At 39.6% G+C, this 23,538-nt stretch overlaps 2 protein-coding genes across 10 annotated transcripts in view; one reads left to right on the top strand and one right to left on the bottom strand.

The window, feature by feature from the left end:
• Positions 1-18,420, top strand: part of LOC140518240 (uncharacterized) — a 37,258-nt gene extending 18,838 nt beyond the window's left edge. For 4 of the 8 annotated variants that reach the window (XM_072630208.1, XM_072630204.1, XM_072630211.1 and 1 more), the window contains 4 exons: positions 708-849; positions 1,844-1,894; positions 5,078-5,647; positions 7,610-7,723. In XM_072630208.1, coding sequence (XP_072486309.1) covers positions 739-849; positions 1,844-1,894; positions 5,078-5,641 — 726 coding nt within the window. In that variant the 5' untranslated portion in view covers positions 708-738 and the 3' untranslated portion in view covers positions 5,642-5,647; positions 7,610-7,723. Of the gene's footprint in view, positions 1-665; positions 850-1,843; positions 1,895-5,077; positions 5,648-7,609; positions 7,724-12,147; positions 12,216-13,927; positions 13,993-18,332 lie in introns of those variants that run through there. The other 4 variants (XM_072630205.1, XM_072630207.1, XM_072630206.1 and 1 more) reach the window with 4 other exon arrangements.
• Positions 14,116-23,538, bottom strand: part of DYNC1H1 (dynein cytoplasmic 1 heavy chain 1) — a 95,814-nt gene continuing 86,391 nt past the window's right edge. For both annotated transcript variants that reach the window (XM_072630203.1, XM_072630202.1), the window contains exons 70-78: positions 22,721-22,891; positions 22,269-22,486; positions 21,965-22,068; positions 17,791-18,002; positions 16,815-16,968; positions 15,989-16,131; positions 15,469-15,637; positions 15,058-15,185; positions 14,116-14,495 (exon numbers count right to left, since the gene is read on the bottom strand). In XM_072630203.1, coding sequence (XP_072486304.1) covers positions 14,367-14,495; positions 15,058-15,185; positions 15,469-15,637; positions 15,989-16,131; positions 16,815-16,968; positions 17,791-18,002; positions 21,965-22,068; positions 22,269-22,486; positions 22,721-22,891 — 1,428 coding nt within the window. In that variant the 3' untranslated portion in view covers positions 14,116-14,366. The remainder of the gene's footprint in view (positions 14,496-15,057; positions 15,186-15,468; positions 15,638-15,988; positions 16,132-16,814; positions 16,969-17,790; positions 18,003-21,964; positions 22,069-22,268; positions 22,487-22,720; positions 22,892-23,538) is intronic.

The following is a 23,538-nucleotide window of genomic DNA, read 5'->3' on the forward strand; positions in this document are numbered from 1 at the left end:
GGTACAGGGCAGCCAGTAAAACTAATGAGGTTAAAGGCTACCTTAATGGAAACATGGTGATGGTCTTGCTACTATACTCTATCCTGGGTAGATCCCAGTAATGAGGGACACTATATTATGGGAAAGTCATTGACGTGAAGGCATGTGTCTGGAGGAGGCAACCAGGATGGTAAGAACTAGAAACTGTCATAAAGGATTGGTTGAAAGATCTAGGGATATTAGTTTAGAGTAGGGTAGAAGGGGGACATCTTGGCTGTTTTCAAAGAGCTGAAAGCCTGCCATGCACAAGATGAATCTGTTCTCTTTGACCTCAGAGGACAGAACTGGAAATTATGGATAGACATTGCTAAGATTTCAACTTGAAGAGTAAAACTTCCTGAAAATTAGAATTGTCCAACAACAGTAAAGGAAGCCTTCTAAGGCATTACCATCACTGGGAATGTCTAAATGGAGGCTAGAGGACTACTTTCCAGGGCTGATGTGGGTAGGACTTCTCCCATTTCAGATAAAGGTTGGATTAGATAACAGTTGAGTTTGTCTCTGAGTTTTCTTTGATTTTAAATACGAAGTCCCAAAAATATGGACAAGGGCGAGTATCTCTACCCGGAGAACTTGACTCTTAGGAGATCTCAATTAAGTCACTTTTCTAATGCTTTATGATAAAGCTACCTTGCGGTGTTTTCTTTTCGACAATATTTTTAATGAAGTAAAAAAGATAAAAATCCACCTTCCTGAACCATGGCCGATCAAAGGCAGGACAGGCGTAGCTGCATCCGAGAAGCGTTCAGTGTTATCCACACCAGGGTCGGCATCAAGAAGAGGCAAAGAAAAATGCTCCATCGTTTTAAGGTGCTGCTCCTACTGCTTAAAATTCTTTCCTTTCTTGGTAAAAGTGGGGCTCTGTGGCTAGGGTTGGAATTGGGGGAGGCAGTGATATATGAGAATGGAGATGTTCTACTGGAACTAGAAACCCCTAACTTCTGAAGATGAGTCTTCCTGGAAGCATTGCCCTAAGCTAGTTCCTTCCTCGCAAGTCTTTTCTCTTTCAAAATCTTGTGAGGATTTCCAGTCCCAAGTGCTTGTGATGTACCAAGTAATTACTTCCTTGTTACTTGTCATTCCCTTACTTCCTTATTTCTTTTATTTAAAAAAAAAAAAGAAAAAGAAAAAAACTCTAGATATCTTGACAGTGTTGATGTAGTGGAGAGAACACTGGCTTACTTGTTGAGACTGCTCCTTACCCTGCCGGGTGACCTTGACCAAATCATACATTTTGTGTCTTTCAGTCTCATTCCTCCCCTCTAAGGAGGCTGAATCACGCTATTTTTAAGGTCACTTTTGGCTCTGAAAGTCCACAATTCAGAGAATTCTCAAATTCTCTGATCCTGAGGATGAGATCAGACCACATTGTCCTCCTTCTTGGAATTCTGTCCAGCTTCAGTATAGATAGATACTTATTTTAAATCTCTTCAGATTTTCAAATAGATGTTTACTTTTAAATCAGTGAAAGTGTTCAATAATGCTTCCACCTAAAACTTTGTTTTTTTGGATATAGGGTACTTTGGTTTGAGTTTCTGGATCTTTAGGAAATGCTTTGTCAAAGGTTTCCCTCCTTCCCTTAGGGCTCACAAGTCCCTAAGATATTTTTCTCTCATTGTCCTGAGTTGCCCCATCTTTTGTGGGTCCCTAAGCACCACAGGAAATTGTATGGGACGTAGCCAGCCATTCCCTGATCTCCCTCTCCTGTCATGGGCCCTGGCTTATGGGCAGAAGTAGCTTTGAGGGCTAAGGTGCTGGATGGCTTTCTTGATAGTAAAGAGTGTTCAAGCCTCTTTTTTTCCAGGGCGATCACAAAAAGAATCGCATGGAACTTGCAGAAGGTATCATAAGAGAGGTAGGTTGACTTAGATCTTAAAAACTGACCATATTTTAGGGTATTTACTCTGTTTAAGTACTAGTTAAATGGTATAGTTTTAATTTGAGATAATTAGAAACTTAACTGGATAAAAAATGGCAATATTAACGGAAAAAGATTATTTTGCTTTCTCTAATGGTTCCCTCCTCTTGTTATCCTGGGCAAATTTTGGAAGAATTTAATCTGGTGGCTGGAATATAAGTTTGGAAGCCCTAGGTAAAGATAGGGCAAGACCCAGTATGGGGGCAAAGGCCTTCTTAGGGCCTGAATTTTCTCATCTATAAAATGAAGTTCTTGGATTAGAAGAACTCTTTCCATTCTAAAATTTTATGATGATTTTTCTAGCTCAAGATTTAAGCCCCCATCATCTCTTTCCCTCTCTCTTTTCTGAGCATCTTGTCTCCCAGAATGTCCCCTTTTAGCTATGTCCTCCATTTGGATGAAACACTTTTCAAATGTCTCAGTGCTTTGAGACTCAAAGTCAGAGGAGCAAGGCAGTGGTAGGAGAACCTGGAGGTTTTAGGAGTCAGAAATAGAACAAGATAACGTTTCACGCATGGTACATCAAAATCATTGCAGTCTTGTTTCCAGACCTCTTCCACCTACAGGGAGAGCTGTGCCTGATGACAAACTGTCTCACTTGGAGTCAATTAGGGTCCCATTAAGGCGAGCTGCCTCTGCCACCCACAGCATCCTGGGTCCTGGTCTTGTCTTTTCTTCCCTCCTCATTCTAAGGCACCCTTATGGGACTTCCCAGCAGCCTCCTTTCCCCAACTTGAAGAGACTTGCCAAGCTTTCCGTTCCCTGGCTATAGCTTACAGAAAAGTCTGCCTTTGCTTATCTCTGAAAGGTCCCACAGTATTTATTTTCTTCAGACATATGGGGAGGATGCAGTCAAGGGCATGACAAATAGTTTCATGTACTTTGACAGCTAAAGGGGGGAATAGACCTTTTTTGATCTATCACTACACCTGGTTACTGTGGAAATTGCTTTTAGAGCATCAGACTGATGCTCTGAGGATCCTAGCATTGTTGATATATTTTGAAGAATCTCATTTTGGGAAATAATCAGTTTTTTTAATAAAAAAAGAAACCTAGCTAACATGGTATGTTGTGGTTCAGAATGTACAGAATCTACAATTGTATAGACAATTAGTTCAGCTACTTTGGAAAATAAAATATCAGATACTGTAATTAATGTAAGGACATGTGAAATTTTGAAATACAGATTGAGTATGAGTACTTGTTCGTATTATCAAAATCCAACGAATGAATTCAATTTTCAGGTGTCTCTTTTTACTAAAAATCCCTTCTTTCCCATTTTGAGTTAAAAACAGTGCCATTCATATGTGACCAATTTCTAGATTTAGCTGCACCTGTAGTTATTGATGGTCTATATCTGTTTTGGAGGAAGATGACTTTAGGCACCATTCTGTAGCAAGATCAGGGATGGGCCACATGTGGCCCTCTAGGTCTGCAGATGAGGCCGTTTAACTGAATCTAAACTTCACAGAACAAATGAGACCACTGACTTAGATTAATTCAACCAATCCTGGGCTTTGAACTTGCCAGTTGTCAGTGGTTTAATTATGCTTAAAGACGTTTCCACATTGTCTTGCTTTGAATGTAATACATTATTGAAGCTCTACAAATTCATCCATCCATAGGTAGGTACATACGTAGACTGACAGATGGAACATAATATATAATATCCATATATTGATGCTATGGTACTAAACCTATTGGTTTCTCTCTCTCTTCACTGAAGGCTCTTATATGAAACGATATTCCAAAAAAACTCAACAACTAGCATTGAGAGCAGATGTTAATATAATAGAATGTTTGCAGGCACAAAAAAAGGTCATTTTTGTGCTGTTAGCAAACCAATCAGCCAATCACATGGGATATAGTGTTTCTTTTGAGTCCACCAAACTGTATAATAATACAGTACAGTATGACCCAGCTAGAGAAAAGGTAAGGAAGAATAAATAGAAAATTATAGTACTTACGTGAAAGTAATGGAAAAGGAAAAAGACAACTAGTAAGTCTCTACTTTCCCATGAGGCCATGTTATACTGCCATCTCCTGGTTAGGGGTGGGGAGGAGATTTTTTTTTTTTTTCCCCTTCACTTAGTAGTATTTTATTTTTTTCCAATCCCAATTTATTTTTCCCATTCACTTTTATAAGATTTTAAATTCCATTTTTTTTTCTGTCTCCCCATTCCCTACTCCCTCCCCAAGAGGGCAAGCTATCTGACATAGACCATACATGTAAATCATATTAAACGTGTTTCCACATTAGTCATGTTGTGAAAGAATTAGAACAAAAGGGAAAAACCACAAAAAAAAAAAAAAAGAGAAAATAGTATGCTTTGATCTGCATTCAGAGTCCATAGTTCTTTCTCTGGATGTGGATAGTATTTTCCATCATGAGTCTTCTGGAATTGTCTTAGATCCTTGCATTACCAAGGAGAGTGAAGTCTTATCAAAGATGGTCATTGCACAATGTTGCTGTTACTGTGTACAATGTTGGAAGAGATTTAAAAAAAAATTATTCTGAATATGGGTCTCATTCATGTACTATTACTTCTCCAACACAAATAGCTCTTGAGTTCAGGCAAATCAAACCGTTAAATTTGAGAGTAGACCACAGGCACAATCTGCTAAACTGATAATAAGGGTCAGACATTTGTTAGCTGAACATTCATTATTTCAACTTTTTAAATTCTTGGTATTTCCTTGATTTATTTTCCTTTTATGATGTAACATGAAAGCAGTTCTTCTTCTGAATACCTGCCTCTATATCTGTGAAGGAAACAAGTTATAAGAAATCCTAGGTGTCCCATCTCTACAAAAAGATGGACACATAAGACTTGATGTGTGCCCTGTTTTGAACTGACACAATGAGAGACAGATGCATGGTTGGCACTTGGCCCTAAAAGAGGTTAAACTGTGCCAACTATAGTCAGATCATTTAGGCTTCCCTGGTGATGTTCAGTTTTGGTTTAATGCATTTTTAAAATTATATAGGCAATTCTGATACAAAAAGTTGACTAAGTCAATAACGGTGGAAGAAAGTATTTGTGCCTATGGGTAGTTTCAGAAAAAAATTTTGACACGGCTAGAAACTACTGACTCTTAAAAATAATTTTGTCCTCATAGTTTTTAGATCCTTACGATGGGGACTCTGAAGATATACCGAATCTTTCAGACTACAGTTTGAATAATTGTTCCCTTGGGGATGTGAGCTGCAGCCGAGTTTCAAATTCACAGAATTCACATCTCCCTGAAGAGGTTGCTACAGAAGACTCCACCTTTCTGAAAAGTCCAGAACTTGCCAAATCTACCAGTTGGACTTCTCCAGCATTTGAAACAAATGACGTGTACATGCAGCCTATGAATGAAGTGAAATTGCCAGTAGAGATCATCAATCAAGAGGTGAGAGACTGTTCAGCAAGACCTTCAGAGCCATCTGAATTGTCTGTGGATTCTAGAATAATTCCCAAGATGCAGGGGCCAAGGTTAGAACATTACTGGTTCATGAATATTGATCCTCCTAAACCTGTAAGACACTTGGAAAACATAGCAAGAGTGCCTTTGAAGCCTGCCAGTTTCATGTATGATAAGGACTTTAAGTTGTATAAACCACCGCTGTTCAAAAGAAAACTGGAACTACCACATTCAGAGTGTGAAAAAATTAAAAGAAAGAAACAGCATATGGCATAAGCCAAGGTAAGTTGCTTTCTCGCAATGAATTTTAAAGCAGTTTAGGGGAGCATGATGACACGATTCACATCTGGTTCTTTCAGAAAGTCACTGAAGCAGTTGTTCCACGATGGACTTAACATGTTGAATATTTAGTGTGACTTTTAAAACCATGTTGTCATAATTCCCTATGGATTCATTTTCATTTGGCTTGTCTGAATCAGATATTCTGTTGATGCTACCTATTCATGAACAATTTCACGTGTGTATATGCATATATGGAGACATATATACAAACATAAATAAATATACACATATGTATGCATTTATTGTGAGTATGTATACAAGATAGTTATATATCTGTGTAGACACATACAAGCACGCTATAGACATACATGAACCTGGTTAGGGGGTGGAAAAATTTTATATATACACATGCATACACCTGTATTGTATGTATATTAAACACAACTATATATAACACACATAACATATATACATGTGTTGTGTGTAGGACACAGGTGTTTGAGGCTGCATACTATAGTAAAGAGAAAGCCAGCCTCAGAGCCAGAAAGACCCGAGTTTCAGTCTTGCCTCTGATATCTACTGGTTGTGGGACCCTGGGTAAATTACTTAACCTCTCAATGGTTGGTAGACACCTCTTTGAAACTAAGATATTGCAGAGAAGGTGCAGTCCTCCAATGGCAGAGGAATTCTTTATTCAGGAGTTTCTTATATAATACTATCACAGGCCTTGTCCCTATCCTTATATGTAATTATGAGATAGTATATGTTACATATGAATCTATGTGGGTGTGTTCAGTAGAAAGGCTACTAGATTAGAAGTCAGAGGATCTGAACTAAAATCTTGATTCTGTGTGGCAGGACAACCTTCTCTGGGCCTCAGTTTCCTCCTCCGAAAAATTGAAAGATAGGACTAAATAATCTTTGAAGTCCTTTTTGTCTCTAAATGTATACTCTCCTCTGTCTCTATATGAATGATTTGCAATACAACATTCTTCACTGACATCCTCCTTTGGCACTTTATGGTTGTGCAGAGATGACTCTAGACTCCAGAGAGCTTAGCCAGATCATATAAAGCTGAGAGGGCTTTGAGCATGAGTCTGGTGATGGTCAAACCATCCACTGAAGCAGGGGATCTTCAGACCTTTTTTGAACCTCTGACAGTCCAATGAAGCATATAGACCCCTTCTCTTTTCAGGACAATCTTTTTAAATGAACAAAATATAATAGTAAGATAACAAAGAAACTACAGTTAACAAAAGAAATATGGTTGGCCAGGCATTAAATGTACCAAGTTCATAGACACCCCCCTTTCACAGACCCTTTAGGGAGCAGGAACCACTCTGCCCTAAGATGTGGAGGGGTTATAATCTGCATTGGTCAAGGGAACACTCATGTCAAAGAAATCATGAGTTTTTTAAAAAGTATCGAAACAATAGATCATTTGACTAGATGGAACTACAAAATGCTGTAGAAAACAATAGCTTATTCTAGTCTCTCCAGATACAATGAAACGGACAAATTCAGATGACAGTACAGACTGTTTGAGCTAGTCTAGTGACAAGTTCAAGCAATACTATATTTTTAAAGAATAAAATTTTATCATTTTATTGTCTTCAGTCACAAAGTTAGTAAAGATGAATATCTTTTGTTAAGCATGGATAAGAATTTTAAACCATGGATGAGAATATTTTGTGATTAGCTTTTTTACTTTGTACTTATTTTTTTTAAAGTACTCCAATAATTTAATTTATGCTACCTTATGAAGTGAGTGTTGGACAGAAAATAAACTTATCACACCTTAATTAGTAACATCTGAAATAATATGCTTTTATCATCTTTTTCCCTCTTATTTCCCTCCCCACCTGAAAGTGTATGTAATGTAACATTTTTCTCCCTTGCTATATGGTAAGCAAGTTTGTGGTGGTCTGGACAGTAAGGTGAGTCTTCTGTCTCCTCCCACAGCTGCAGCTGAGACTCAAGTTTTCATCATTGAGTTCAGGTACTCCAGCCTTTTACTGGTTTCAAGAACAAACAACTTCTCAGAAAGTGCCAATAAAATGAAGCCAATGAAAATGAGTCCTGTGTGAGTTTCTAAAGGAGCCGGGTAGAGTGGAGGTACTGACAAAGAGCAGGGCATGGTCTCCTTTGGGGATTCCCATGCTTTTATTTACAAATTACTAAAATAATAAGAAAGGGCAACTGATCCTTGCTCCTTGCTCCAAGAGAAACAGTTTCCAGTTAATAAATGAAGCCATTGAGAATCAAGGAGATGAAGTCCTTTGCCTGAGGTTCCAGGATTACTACAGACTCACAGGATCACAGACTGAGTTGGAAGAGACGTTAGAGCTGAGGAATCTGAGGGCCAGAGAGGTTAGAACACCGGGCCTTAGAGTCAGGCAGACCTGAATACCAATAAGACCTTAGACACCTACCAGCTGTGCGTCCTTGGGAAAGTCATTTAACTTCTGTCTGCCTCAGTTTCCTCTACTGCAAAATGAGGATAATGATAGCACGTACCTCCCAGGGTGGTTGTAAGGATCAAACAAGACAATATTTGTCTTTACAATAAATTAGCTCATTGAAGGCACCTGATAAATGCTTTTTCCTTTACCTCCCTTAAGTAACTAACCTAAGCTCAGCCCAGTACTATATGGCAGAATTAAGATTTGATCTTGGATCTCCTGACTCCTAATTCACTGCTCTTCCCACCACACCGCGAAGCCTCTTCCCCATCATATAGTTAGTGATGGAACAAGGATTAGAACTGATTCAGTCCAGCATTCTCTCCTCACTACCATGTGGACCCCTTCACATGGAGACTAGAGGAGATAAGAACTTTGCATATCACAGGCCCAGACTGAGTTAGCGGTAAAGGAAGATTTTACAGTGTGTTGATGGGTCTCTTCTGCAAAAAGTGATCATTTTGTTTTCTCGTTGCCTGTGCTTATTTCTCCAACTTCTTTTTCTTGTTTTATCACTATAGCTAGCATTTCTAGCACAGTATTGAATAATAATGGTGATAATGGACATCTTTGCTTCACCTCTGGTCTTACTGGAAAGGCTCAGTTTATGAGTTTATCACCATTATAGATATGCTTGCTCTTGATTTTAGAGAGATACTGCTTATTATTTTAAGAAAAATACCATTTATTTCTATGTTTTCTAGTGTTTTTTAACTGGAATGGATGTTACATTTGGTCAAAAATCTTTTCTATATCTATTGATATAATGATATAATTTTTTTGTCTTCATTATTGACATGGTCAATTATGCTTTTAGTTTTTCTAATATTGAACCAGCCTTGAATTCCTGGTATAAATCCAACCAGGTCACTGTACAATCTTTGTGATATATTGCTATGGTCTTGTTAGTTTTTTATTTAAGAATTATACATCAATATTCATTAGAGAAATTGGCCTATAGTGCCTCTTTTACCAAGCTGTTAATTCTCTTTTCACAATTTTCATGCATGGCTCTCATTTCTTTCCTGCATCACTCTAATTTTTAAAATATATATTTTTTGCTCTTTTTTTATCTCTTCTAGGAACTTTTGGGTTTGTATCCAATCTGCATTTTCTTTGAGGCTTTGCTTGTAGATGTTTTCAAATGATTGCCTTTTTCTGAGTTTGTGTTTTGAGCTTCACTGTCACCATAGTAGCTGTTTATGGTCATGTTCTATTTGTTGTTATTTACTAATTTTCCAGGCTATTCCTTGACTCTCAACTTTATGTTAGAGTTGGGCTCGGCTCACCTCTAAGAAGGGTGATGAGAGTAACTGACCTGGCTTCAGGCTTTTATGTTCCGCTGTTTTTACAGGTAGATGGGGGTGGGAGCAGGGAGGAATTTTTTTAATGCTTCCAGAGTGGTGTAGTCCAAGGTGTGGTCTGATCACCGACTTTGTAGTCTGAACTCTGATCCCTGTTCAGGTAGGGCCCCTATTCCCTCCCAACCACAATTACCACTTCCCCTCTCTGCTCTGGAACTGTGACACTGAACTGGGTTCCAGGGGATATCGCTGACAAATGATACCTGGTCCTGTGCCAAGTGTTAGCTCAGGGATTTCCTGTAATCTCTTCCTGACCTGGTGTTCAGTTACTTACCATCCCTGAAGGCTGATCTATCCCAATGCTGCCACCACCACTGTTGCTGCTTCTACTCCAGTGCCTGTAGTTAGTGCCTTTTCTGCCCTATCCCGTTCCCAGACAGCCCCCAAGATGTCCACAGTGGAGTTTATTGAATGGAGGGGTGACATGGTTGGACTTGCATTTTGGGAAGTTAATTTTGATAGTTGAGTGGAGGACAGACTGGAATGGGGAAGAGACACGTGCAGCAGAAAACAGCCAGCAGACCATTGCAATAGTCCAGGAAGGAGGTGATGAAGAAGGCTTGCACCAGGGTAGCAGCACTGTCAGAAGAGAGAACGAGGCACATTTGGGGAGCGTTGCAAAGGTAGAATCAACAAGACTTGGAATGAAACAGATTAGACCTTGGGAGCTTTAAAGGTCAGCAGAACAAGCCACTAGGGGTCTGGAATTCAGGTTCCAAGACAGAATTTATGATCCACAAGAATAGCCCTAAAAAGTAACTGAGACAATTCCACTGAGTGAATTGTCCCCACAGCCAAAATGCCAGGTCCAAAAGCAAGAGTGACTGTCCATCGGCTGGGCTGAATTTGGAAGTGAACTCGATGTGATAAATGCTTTGTAGAATTTAAGTTTGAGGCCACAATCCTCAAGGACCCATATGTTGTTGGGGTGCTTCTAGGGACCTGCTGGGAGGTTGCCTAGTATGATAGCCATATCCCCTCCTCCCCTTAACTAGACTACCATTCCTGGGCACTTGGCCACATTAGAGAACCTGTTGTACTCTACTGCAGTTCAATTCACAGGGTTTCACTTGTAGTCTCTGTGACTGATGTGGATAAGATTATAATTTTGCTTTATAGAATTTTGTAATTGCAAAATTTATCTATCCTTCAACTAGCCTTCCTATCCTTCAACTGAGGAATTTAAATTGGTCAATGTTACTTGCTATAGCATATATACACGTATGTGTGTTCAATACACATACACACATACATACATATATATATATGTATATATATATATATATACACATATATATATATATATATACAATGTGTATGTACATGGTTGACCCTTGTTATTAGATTCCACATTTGTGAATTCACCTATTCGCGAAAATTTATTTGTAACCCTAAAATCAATCCTTGCAACACTTTTGCAGTCATTCACACACAGAGAGAACAATTTGAGTCATCTGACGTGCACGTTTTCGGCTGAGGTTGAATAAGGCAACGTTCTGCTTTGTTTCAGTTTTCATATAGTAAATAAGTGTTCTTTTTCACAATCTAGTGCCACGTTTTTCCTCATTTTAATATTTTCTTTTTCTTGGTGATTTTACTGTTTAAAATGGCCCCCAAATGTCTTACATTCCTAAATATACAAAAAGGCCATGATGTGCCTTACAAGTGAAAATACATGTTTGATAATCTTCATTCATGGATGAGTTACAGTGTTGTTGGCTGTGAGTTCAGTGTGGTACATGCGGAAATTTGTTGATCTGTACACAAAGCTACTTTGGAAAATGCTGAAGTAAATGTGACCAGAAGCTAGGAACCTCATCCTGTATTTCCCCTAGGAGCAATGGCTTGGAATCGACTTATTCAGTGTTTGCTGAGACTTTATAGCTCATAATTACCATGCGTGATGAGAATCAACTATGTGTGTGCATATATAAATATGGACACAGAGATTTATACATACTTTATCAACAAATAAAGACTTATTGCCCTATTGGGATATTTGTATATTAAAAATTTATTCTTCCTTGATGGATTCTGAATTGGCATTTTATATGTGAATCCTAAGGGGAAAAATCCCACAAGCACCTTCAGGAGACTTTTGATCCCGCATCCAGTCATTCTTCTGACATTTGCCAGATAACTTAAGAGACAGCACTCCCTGAGGTTTTTAGCTACATAACATTTGACATATATCCTCTAAGTACTGCAGCTGCTTTTGCTTTTAGCCTCCAAAGTGTCTGATTATTATTTTGCCCAAAAATAATGGCATAAAGTGTCCATCTGGACCCGTACAGTCTCATAGCACCTGGTATCTTAGATGAGACCCTTGTTAGCCAACTTTCCTGAGTAAATCAGTAAGCATTTCATTCTCATTGACCTCAGTCAATTACTGTTCCCAAAGATCCCAAAGTGGAAACCTGAAAGCAGAGAAAACAGCACCTTGTCCCCTACCAATTACTCTCCCAGAGCCCTTGAAAAGTAGGGAGCATCTGTAACACACAATTACCAATGGGATTTTTTTTCTGGTATACAAAAAGGGAAAGCTGGGAAGTCATCTTTCTAGCTGCCATGCTATCAGACACTTTGAGCACAGATTAGGAGTCAGCCACGGTATTCTGCTTCCATCACCAAACCTCCTGAGACCTTTTATTTTCCTCCTGAATTTGTTGCACAGGCTTTCTCTCCCTTTGTTAGCATGGGCGCTGAGTTACTAGTGATTAAGAGAAACCTGAAGAGAACTGTATGAACTGATACTAAGTGAGAAGTACAATTTCTACAATATCTACATTGTAAAGAAAAACAGCAATGAAAGACTCAAGAGCCATGATCAATTCAGTGACCAACCACAACTCCAGAAGAATGATGACAGGTGATGGACGAGGGGTACAGAACGAGGCATGTGTTTTCAGACATGGTTAAGGAATGGATATTTTGCTTGACTATTCCTATTTGTTACAAGGAAAGACTTAATTGGGGGGAAGCTAATTATGGAAATAATGGAATAATGAAGGTTATACTAAAAAAGAAAAGACTGATAATGAAGCATTAAAGAAATATGCAGAAGTTTGGAAGAGGATATAAATAGGGCAGTGTTGGAATTACCATGTTCAATTTGAAATATACTTTAAAAAGTCAGCTCTGTGCAGTGGAGATTTGTGATTTCATATATAGTCATACTTCTTCTTGGTACAGGGAGATGCTCACCTGTTGTTATTCATAATAAAAAGGGAATTTTAAAAATGCATTAAGGAAGAGCATGATGACATGAGTAGAGTCCTGGAGAAACTACAGCCTGGGATTAAAGAAGCAGTTAAAGTCTACTCCTTAAAACTGACAGAAGGAAAGTCCTAATTGTGAAATTTGAAAAATGGAGGAGGCACAAAGCTCATGTAGAGGGTCTCAGTCTTCTCAGTGAAAGCTAGGATTATCTCTCTTAAGTGGAGGGGGCAGAAATAGGGTTGGAGACAAGAAATAGATGTGATCAGATGCTGGGAAGTCAGATAAGGAATCAGTAGCTGTAGAGTGAGGATCCAAGTGTAAACGTAACTATGCACTATAAATTTCTAGTTGGTGCTATCTTCTGGATTTCTCAACCTCCTATACGGATTGCCAGAAGCAGAGATGGCAGGGATTACTCCAAGAGTGAGAATTTGAAGGTTGGGAAAAGTAGGTTGAGAGTAAGGGATAAAGAATAGTAAGTAGGGAATCACTGAAGTGGCTTAATTGGATCTTTGCTTTTTGGAAGGTTGTTTTTCTAAATGCTGTTTTATGAGATGGTCCTGATTAATCTTGTACCATCATCCTCCAAAATACTTTTACAAATGAATTTATACTGACTACCATCTCTATTTGGGAAGGAGATGAAGTGTTTGCTGATAAGGGCAGTTTCTAGGCTTTTTAGCAGTTGATGTATGTTGCTGAACTTCCTTTAAAGAAAAAAACGACTATAGTTTGTGTCAATGTCTGTTCTTTTATCCACTTCCCCATTTTTTGGTGTTGATAACCTGCTTAAGTAAGTTAGCTTGGGAATTAATTCACACCACAACCATTTAAAACTTTCTCCTAATTTGGCACTGATTCAAATCTTAATTCACGAAGAAGCTATCTGAATGTACCCAGACATTCCTACAGTGATAAATGGTTGTTTGCTGTCTGAGGATATGTTTCCCTTTTTGTGATGAAGGGCTTGTCACGTCTAGCACTTCCAAACTCTGGACAGGATGCTTTTATGTCCTCTACAAGTCTTTTGGCTTCCCATATCTTAACCCAGAGATATTTTCCCCAAACTTTTTTTTTTTTTGCTATCCACTGTTGTGTACATCTTTGTATTGAAGTCACACATTTTATATATACATATATATGTATAAATATATGACAGCAGTAGGATCTAAATCCAGTTCTCCTGACTTCAAAGTCAATGTTCTTTTCTACCATGTGATTTCTGGTACCTGCAGCTCCCATTCACACCTGGAATACGGGCACCTCATCATGTAAAAGTGTAATGGCTCTGACCTCCAAGATCAGTGTGGCATGGGAGGTCACGCACAAGGTCCACTGAAGAGGATCTCTGACTGTTCCTTCTGCCCACAACTTGTAGCATTTTCATCTGCTCCCAACAAGTGCTGACACTGGCACAATGACGTCAAGGAAACACTCATGCTTGGTAACTTTATTTCACAATATAAAAACTGCATCTTCAAACCACTGTTTCCTTTTGCCTTTTCACTGTCACTTCTATGCCTCAAACACACTCAACTTCCAATCTCCTATTTACCCACTTGCACAAATCCCTTTTCATACAATCCATAACCCTCCGAACACAATTTAAGCATGAAAAACAGTATTACAGGTGCCCATCAGGACATGAGTCACAACTGAGAGACCAGCAGGAGGTCACTCAGTGCACAGGACTGCCACACCACGCTCATAGAAGCTCCGAGGGTCTTCCTTTGTAGCAATTTCAAAGTCCACAGTAAAGATGAGATCTGCCCTGGTGAAGTTCAGATAGACAGGTAAGGTGACCTGCAGGAGAGAGAACAAATGTACAAAAAAGAGCTCAGTGCTCAAGACAAGACATTAACCACCAAATCAGCAGAACTGAGCAATGGGAAAATTAATGGTTCATCATGAGATTGGTTAAAGCAACAAAGCTGAAAACAGCAGAGTTGAAAACTCTCTAGTATTAAAGACCTTCCATAAGAAAACAGAAAACTTCCCCATGGGGGGCTCCCAGAATCACTAGCTGCTCCAATTCTTCTTCCGAGTCAATGGGCCAAATGCAGATTCTGTCCAATCATCACAATCCCAAAGCACTCTTACCCACCCCTGCCTCTGTTGTAACTACTGTTGTAACTACTTTTCACCAAAAAGTAACTACACAGACTGAGGTAGGGGCCCATGGGAAGGTCTGTGGAGTCTGGGAAGCACCCTGTACAGGACACAGGGTTCAAGGTGAACCTCTGTGGAAAAACACCTTCAGACTAAAGAAAGGAGCACACATATCAGCCACAGAGATGAGAAAAGCCCTGGTGGCACAACCGCACCCCCTTCCCCCCTGCCCCCATTCTGGCCATGGTTAACTTACCACATTTGCTTTCTTCTCTGCATTTGTCTGCTTGATCCAGCGAAGCTGGGTTATAGGTAGTATGGTTGAAATTGCATTAGAGAGAGACAATTTGTTATTGTTGCATGTGGCTCCCTGAAGCTTCAAACCTAAGAGAAACATGTTAAACAAATTTTACAAATAAAATTACAGCGAAGAGAGAATCTGAGAGAGTTAAAACCACCCTCCCCAGAGACTTAAACGTGAAAAGGGAAAACTGCCTAGAAACAGATCATTAAGTCTACTTGTTTAGCATAGAAGTTAGATAAATATACACCAACATTTTGCAGCCTTTGTGGCTCTCAGATCACCATCTCAATTATAACTGTGCCCACACCAAGCCCTTAATCTGGACCAAGAACAGGCAGACAGGCGGTTTTCCCCTCAGCTCACCTGTGACTCCAAAACTGCAGGCATCCAGCACAGCATTCTGGGCAGTTGTGACATTGACTTCCAGGCAAAGCTCCTCCAGGGACCAGCTATTTGCTTGGGCCACATACTGTCTGGTGGCTGTAATATAAGCCTCAGGAACAAACAGGCCACCAAGGCACACATGGATATTCTGTCCCCAAAAGAAAAAGCAGTTTTTTTAGGCCAGGTATGTGATAATGGGAATCTTTCTCCTCTGAAACCAAAGATTTCAGCATGAACACTGAGATGGTATCAGACTTTCTGCAGGAACATTCTGAATTTGCCTTATAATTAAAAACCAAGCCAACCTCTTGATCCGAAGAGATTACATTTAAGGTCCACTTGGCAGTCTCAACTAATTCCAAAGACATGCTATAAACCTGTCAAACTAGGTTTCCCAATGAAGTTTGACTCCTCCCTTAATGTTAGCCCAGGGCAGCCGCTGACAACTGCTGGGTTTCCAATGGAAACTGTTCTCAATTCAGTTAAACAGAGAAGGTACCTTTAGTTCTTTTGCCCCACCAGATGCAGCTGCCAGTGAAATATTCTGAAGCTGTTTAATCCGTTCACTGAAATCTGAAACCCATTGAATAACGGTCATGCCAGCAGGCACGGTGTAGTGAGACCAACTCCGAGGCAAGATACCTGCAAACAGACAATGGGATGTTCAGGACAGTGTCTGCATGCCAGCTCAAAAACCAGCCATGTTTTGTAAACATCTCCTCTTAGCTGGGCAGCTTCCATTCTAACTACTGTGAATCATGAATCACAATAACTGGCATTTTTAAAGTCACCAGACCTTAACCTTTTACACATAATTTGAACTGGCTAACAGATTTATCCAAAACTTCCTGAGAAGGACATCTGGATCCAGAATATATTTGATTCCAGGAACCAAATCCAGTGCTTTCAGGAAACATTTTTAAACACCAGACACAGAGACAAATGAATGGTTTTAATTATCCTGTGTTATTCCTCTTTAAGGAAGTCTGTTCCTTAAATGAATAGATACATGCACACAGTCTGTCACTGGGCTTTCATGGAGGCCTTCCCAGCTTTGTACTGCCTGCCAGGCACCTTAGAGTCCACACTGACCTGCACCCAGAAGGAATGACCATCCCACATAGTCAAATGTATCATTCTGAACATGAAACTTTTTTCAAAACTTCTTATGCTAGCCAAGCTACTCTTCATTATTCTTTTACAGAGCACTTCAACAGCCTGAGGATCAGCAGCCCATTGACCCCAAGTCAGAGGAGCCTCCATGACTGTGACAGACACTGTGGTTAGTGAGACCATCATATACAAGGAAGCAGGAGCCACCGTACCTTTCACCAGCTCATTGATAAGCGTCCGTAGATAGTTGGTTTGCTTCTTCTTTCCTTCACACACCTGAACCACATCAGCAAGGTCCTGGCGGACATCTTGGAGTAGCTTAGCCCCCATTTTCACTTCTCTCTCAAAGAATCTGAACAGAGGGTCCTACATTTAAAGTGAAATTAAGAACAAATTGAAGGGAAAAGAGCAGCTTTTTTCAAAAACTCAGCATTCAGAGCCCTACCAGATCACACAGCTCCCTGGAATCACTTTGCATATACTTCACATTTATTTCTATGTTTTGAGTGTTGTTTCTTTGGGGGCAGGGACAATTCTGTTTTTTCTCTTGCATACGCAGTACATAATAGGGTTGGGCAGGTAGAAATCACCACACTAGGGTTTAGAGGAATATATCCGTTATGGTAGATCTGTTTTGCAAAGCTGGGGAGTGGTGGCTGGAATGGAATACCAGCTAAGTGTGATGAACAAGCCAGTACAGATGTAAAGGAAAAATGTTTGCTGTTCTGCTGCACAAAGAATAATCTTCTGCATACTCTACTTGTTAAAAGAAATAACTGTACATACATGTGTCCGTACAGAACCTGGGAAAGTGAGTTTTTGAAATGAGACTGAGCATGAAGTGGACAAGAGCTTATTGCTCTCTTTGCTCTTCCTGGAACATTTGCATATAAATGCGCCACGAAGGAATCAAATCATCTGTCCCATGACTAGTTCTCTGACCGGTGTACTATTAAAAAAGACACCTATTTCTTCTACTGCAGAGCCTCAGTTCTCAACAAAAGAAGCTATTCCAGTCTCTTCCTAGAGACACGCTTGGAAAAAGGAATTAAAGAATATGCCTTGACTGCACATGTACAACCTGTATCAAATGGCTTGCCTTCTCAATGAGGGCAGGGAGAGAATTTAGAACTCAATTTTAAAAAAAAACTGTAATATAAGTCATAAAAAACAAAAGAAGGAACATGCCTTAATGTTCTCTACAGTTCGCTTCAGGTGATTCAGAGTCAATGGTATGAGATGTAGCCAGTTGGACGCAGTGGTATGGAGAGTTCTCATCCAAGCTGGGCGGCCATCAGAAGTGGAATCTGTCCGTGTCTTCTTCTCTGTTTCTGCATAAGCTAGGTCATCTTCATCCTCCAACATCTGCATCTTCAGCATTTTACTGATCATGTCAATGCCTAAGCCAAACACACATACATTTAACGGTAGTAAGGAGTTTGAAAAAAGGAAAAAAATGAATATGAACTGTCTAAAATGTGTTTACTTTAAAAAAGAAATCCAAAGCTAGGTTAATTCAACCTAAATGGAATAGTTTCAGTAAGAAAGAAAGAGTCACTTTTATGTAACAGGAATTACTGAATTTTAGATCTGATCTCATCACTTGAAAAGACGTAGCTCTCACTAGCAAAATAAATTACTGATAAGCAGTGTGACCCTCTCTGTTGCCTTTATCACAATCCCTTTTGTATTGATTATTTATGTATGTATGTGTCTTTCCCTCATATTAGACCACAGCCCATTTGAGAGCAAGGTCTGCTGCCTTCCAGAGGCAAACCAGGACAGAGAACTTCTCAGATCTGCCAGACATGATGACAAATGATCCCTTCTGGTGAGTCACATGGTTACAAATGACACTGTCAGAAGGAATCCAGAAAGAATGGCTACGATGCATAAAGTCTGAAACAAGAAGCTGAAGAACTCCGGTGTTTTCATCCCTGTGATCAATCAAGAAAAATAGCAGATTTTGGTAAGTTAAGAGCTGATTAAAGAGAAAAGAATCTATTTCTGGACCATGGATTAAAATGTAGGAACAACAGGCTCATTAGGTCAGGGTACTAACAATGACTGGTAAGAACGTATTTGCTTTGGGTCCTACAAATCTTAACAAAACAGTTTTAAACTGGAAAGGAAGGGGAAGGGTGGAAACTGCCTCTGTATCTTAATCTAGCTGGAAACCACAGACAGGAGCTACAATATTGGGGAAAAAAAATCACAGTAAAGAACTACCCAGAAATTCACAAGAAATCTGACAAGAAAGCCAGTAAAAAATCCTCTCATTTGCAGATTTCCAAGCAGAAATGCACAACACATGGTTAACCAAAAAAAAATGACGCAGAGATTCTAAAACAAGAAGGTAAATTTGACACCATGAAGTCTGTTGACTGGACTGGACTCATGACTAGAATTCAGTGGAAGAAGATAGGTAAAAGAAAAGGGAGTAGATTAGCTTCAAAGATAAAGCCGTTATGATTCTGGGAGGAAATCTAGAAACCAAAGTATGGGAAGCATAGGGTGAACATTTGGAGTAAAGATCAAAGAAACACACTATACCACAGACCATACAGACATAAAGATAAAGAGGCAGATGTGTGGAAATCAGTTGACAAAGCTAGCACAGAAGCACGATAATAGGAGAGAAAAAACTTGATTTATCTGGACATCTCCTAGAAGCATAACAATTGATAATTTCATCCTTCAAAAAGTGACAGGAAAACAGGGTCTAAGACTGAGATCTGGAAAGAAGTTTAGGACGCCCCCTCCTCCAACCCCTTCATTTTACAAAGCTAAAAGTCTCTTCTGAGAGAGTCAGCAGCAGAGCTAGATTCAAACAAGGGGTTTCTGGCTGTCAATATCCCCAGCCTTTTCCATGCTGCTTCCCAACAGGGAAACTGCCCTTCTGGATCATTCTCATCAACAAGGGCGGCAGGAAAAGTGGAAAGAAGTGACAAATTTCACTTCAGAATTTGTGATAAGAAAAGTGAGGACACAGCCTAAATATACTTTTGAGTTCTGGAAAGCTGTTTCTTTTAGAGAAAGGAAAGGCAATGCTTGAAAGATAGGCCAGAAGACTGAGAAGTTTTCCACAGTAAATCTCTGAAGTGATCAAGAGAAACAATTCTAATAGAAAGAAGGGGGAGGGAGAGGAGGAGTTTTTAAGAGTATGAAGTTAACGTTCAGTTGGTTTAGTGGATCTGAGAGTTTGACACCACTGATCTAAAGAGACCAAAGTAGATATATAATACACGGAAACCTACTTAATAAAGAAAAAAGAAAGATCTTATCTTAAAGATAAGATAGCAATGAGGGCAGATAGTACTAGAGAAACATAAAAGGGTAATGCAGTCCAGTAATAACAGTGCTGGGAGCACTGTAACTTCCAATAAGCTGAAGGAAAAAGACAAGGAAAATTAAGGAAAACAAAAAATGTTTTTTAAAAAGTTATGTAGGGGGAAAAAAACAAAGATCAAAGAAGGGAAAGAATCTCTGCTTTGGATGATAAAAGATGATACAAAGAAAATAGAACTACTGAACCCTTTGCTTCTGATTTCAATGCTAAAAATAATTTGCAAACAATTTTCTTGCTTCCTTCTAAATTCAGTTCAAGATGCGCCACCCTCTGTGAAGACCTCAATAATTACTGCCTTCCCTTCCCTGAGAGGTTACACTCAGGTTGTGTCCCCCAAGAAGGGGATAAGTAAGTTCCTAAGGGCTGTGGTTGTCCCTGTTTATCCTTGTGTTTCCAGGGCCCAGCACATGGCAGGTACTTAAAAAAATCTTTCTTTAATTGAAAAGGATAGAATAAAAATGGCTGATAGGGAGCTGACAGTCAAGACAAGCAGAGAGATATTAAGAGAGGTCTGAACTGCCTGTCAGTTCACATCACCAGGCCCATATGAACGCTACCAAGTCTTGACAGGACTGTTCAGTGTGGCTGCTTAGCCTTGTCATGTAATCTTTGAAAGTCTGTGGAGAATTGTCCAAAGAAGAACAAACGCTGGCCTTAATTTCAAAAGGGGAAAGGTGGTCTGGTGAGCATGGGCTCATTCAGGGTGAGTTTGGCAATATTCTAGAACACAGTATTAAAGGGATGGTTAGTAAGCTAGAGAACAGAAAGTGTTGATCACAGAGAGCCAGCAGGGCTTCACCAAAAACAGTTCATGCAGAATGAAGAAATGCTGACATTATGAAAGTGAACCTAAAAATTATTAGTAAGTTATCTGGTAATTTCTCAAGGTATTTTTAGGGGGTAATGTGGAGAATGTGGGCTATGTGGCAGTACTGTCACGTGGATTCAGAAGAGGTAGAAGAGCTGAACCCAAAGAGCACCACTCAGAGGTTCCACAACACCTCAGAGATACTGACAGTCTCAAAAGCATTTTACAAGGCTGCCCGAACCCAACTGGAAGTCTGATCTTATCAGGCTAATAAGCTTTCTTCTCAATCAAAAGAAAGTCACTTCTGCAGCTCTTCACACCCTGAAACACGGCTGAGACTGCCTGGATTAAACTTTCCTGTTCCCTGAGTAATTCCTTTAATCTTTATTCTCACAAGTGGAAAAAGATGATGAAAAAGTGTATTCTAATGTAGAAAAAGTACTGTTATGCTACTTACACCTAATACCGGAGCAATTTCTGCCTTGTAAAACATGTTTTGCTTATTTCAAAATTAAATTTTCAATGAAAAGGCTTCTCTTCTTTTAAATCTCATTTTAGAACAGCATGTTGTAATATAAAAGAGGAAATTTAAATAGGTCCTAATTCCAGATAAGTTACTGATCTTGCAAATGAAAACCTTGGGGAGCCTCTTCCTCATCTTCAAACAGAGCAAGTACCTTAACCTACCCCTTTCAAGGTGATGTTCATCTAATGGCATCGGTTCATCAAACACTTCCATGCCCACTAGATGCCACACAAATGGGATTCAGTGGAATAGTGGGAAGAGTATTAGTGTTAAGAAGCCCTAGGCTCAGATCTCTGCTCTGCCATGCACTTTGGGTGTGACTCTGGGAAGGCTGCCATCTTTTGAGGTTTCTGTTTTTCCATAAAATGAAGGATTTGGACTCCATGATTATGAAGATCCTTTCCAAGCACTAGAACTTCTGGAAGGGAACATTCATTACCAATAACTTCAACTTATCCTTCTAACAAACCTTTCATGCAGCTGTCAGCATGATGCTGACATCTACTGTTCCAACTGTTTTCTTCCTTCTTTTTACCTACTGTCAGAGGTGCTGATAAGCAAGCTCCAAAGGAGCTTCCCTCCTTCCTACCAGAAGGAAGAAGAAAAGGAAGCAACGAACAGAAACATCCTTAACCCAGATCATCGGCGCCAACAAAGGGACACAGAAATGACAAGGTACCCTGGGTGGTGAGAAGGACTTTCTCAGCGTTATTTGGTAAGCCAAGCCACGAGGGTGTCTGTGTATCTGGAAGCAGTTCAACCCACTGAACGAATTCCTCTCGTCTGGAAAAAAAAACAAAAACACACCCAGGCCAAATTCAGAAGTGTCATCATAAACTGCGTAAGTGATTCCAAGTATTTTATGTAAACTGAGCTAGATCTTGCATGATGAAAGGCCAAAGCAGAAGAAAAAAAAAAGCTACACTGTCAGAAGGTAAGTAATCCCTGCTACAAATTAAGTCCAAATGAAAGAATTTGAATACCTGATGCCATCTGGCATTTGAATGTCTTTGTGCCCATCAACTTTGCAGGCCAGTTTAAATTCACTATCAAAGCTTTTCGTTGTAAATAAACGCTCTAGGAAAGTATTCAGCAAACGCTGGTCAAATTCATTATCAACACGCCCTCCATAAATGGACTGTGCCATCAGTGTCTTCAGAGCGGACCATGGGATTTTATCAGGAGAAATGTTCTGCCGGCCCTAGGGAGAAAGAATGATCTGTGTCACCAATTCAAGAACCAAGGATGGATGGGCAAAGTCTGGATTTCAATTGTAAGGAACCTCAGAAAGATGCCTCTGCTAGGTCTGGGTTACTACTAAGTGGCAGCCCACTCTCAGCACACAGAATACATCCTATTTTCACCACAGTTTCTTACTAATGTAAATGTTTCCCAAGGAGACACATGATTAAGAGGAAGCATTGAACCAGCTTGCCTTTGCCGTATCATCAAGCCACGTATCTACTGTGTCACAGGCAGAGCGTAAGTCAGATTCTCCAAATTCATACTTCTTTGACCAGCCCAGGGGTGCATATCTCAAGCGTTCTTGGATGATTGCATGGAACCAGGCCAGCAGGAAATACAAGCGGGCACGCTCATTGGGAGACTAGCAAAATCACCAAGAAGAGAAAAAATATCATGAGGTGGCTCCAAACTTCTAAACAGCATATACAACTCAGTCAGAATCAGTGCAATAAATACTAAGTTTACAACAACAATCCACTCCCCTCTTCCCTCATTCCTTCAAACAGTTATCACACCCCAGCTATGTGCACATAAAGACAAAACCAAAAAATAACAGTTTAGTAATAAGCAGTAATTTGTATAGAATTACTGAGGCCTAGTTAAGGGTGTCAGAAATCATCAAGTGCTGTGGTGTCAAACTCAAGTACAATGAGTTCCCTATAGACCACATATCTTGACTCAGAAAACCACAAATTGGCAGTATCAATGCTGTATTTAAAATTTATTTTGCAAGACATTTCCCTGATTTTAATTAGCTTGAACAGCAAGTGTGAGACCTCTGATCTACTGCAAACCCCTGCCTAATGAATGTCTGTCTTTTATAATGATCCCTAAAACCTAGTCATCTCAGCTTCCAGTTTAAACTCTAAGGATGTATCAACTCTTCACCATTACTGGGCAGCCCATCATTATCTTTTGGGGTAGCTCTTCCTTATATTAAGCCAAAATCTGCTTTCCTGTGATTTCTAATAATTATCTGCTTTATTGTACAGTCTAACAATTCTATCC

Source organism: Notamacropus eugenii, chromosome 1 (assembly GCF_028372415.1).
Source record: "Notamacropus eugenii isolate mMacEug1 chromosome 1, mMacEug1.pri_v2, whole genome shotgun sequence".
In the NCBI taxonomy this organism is placed as follows: Eukaryota; Metazoa; Chordata; class Mammalia; order Diprotodontia; family Macropodidae; genus Notamacropus; species Notamacropus eugenii.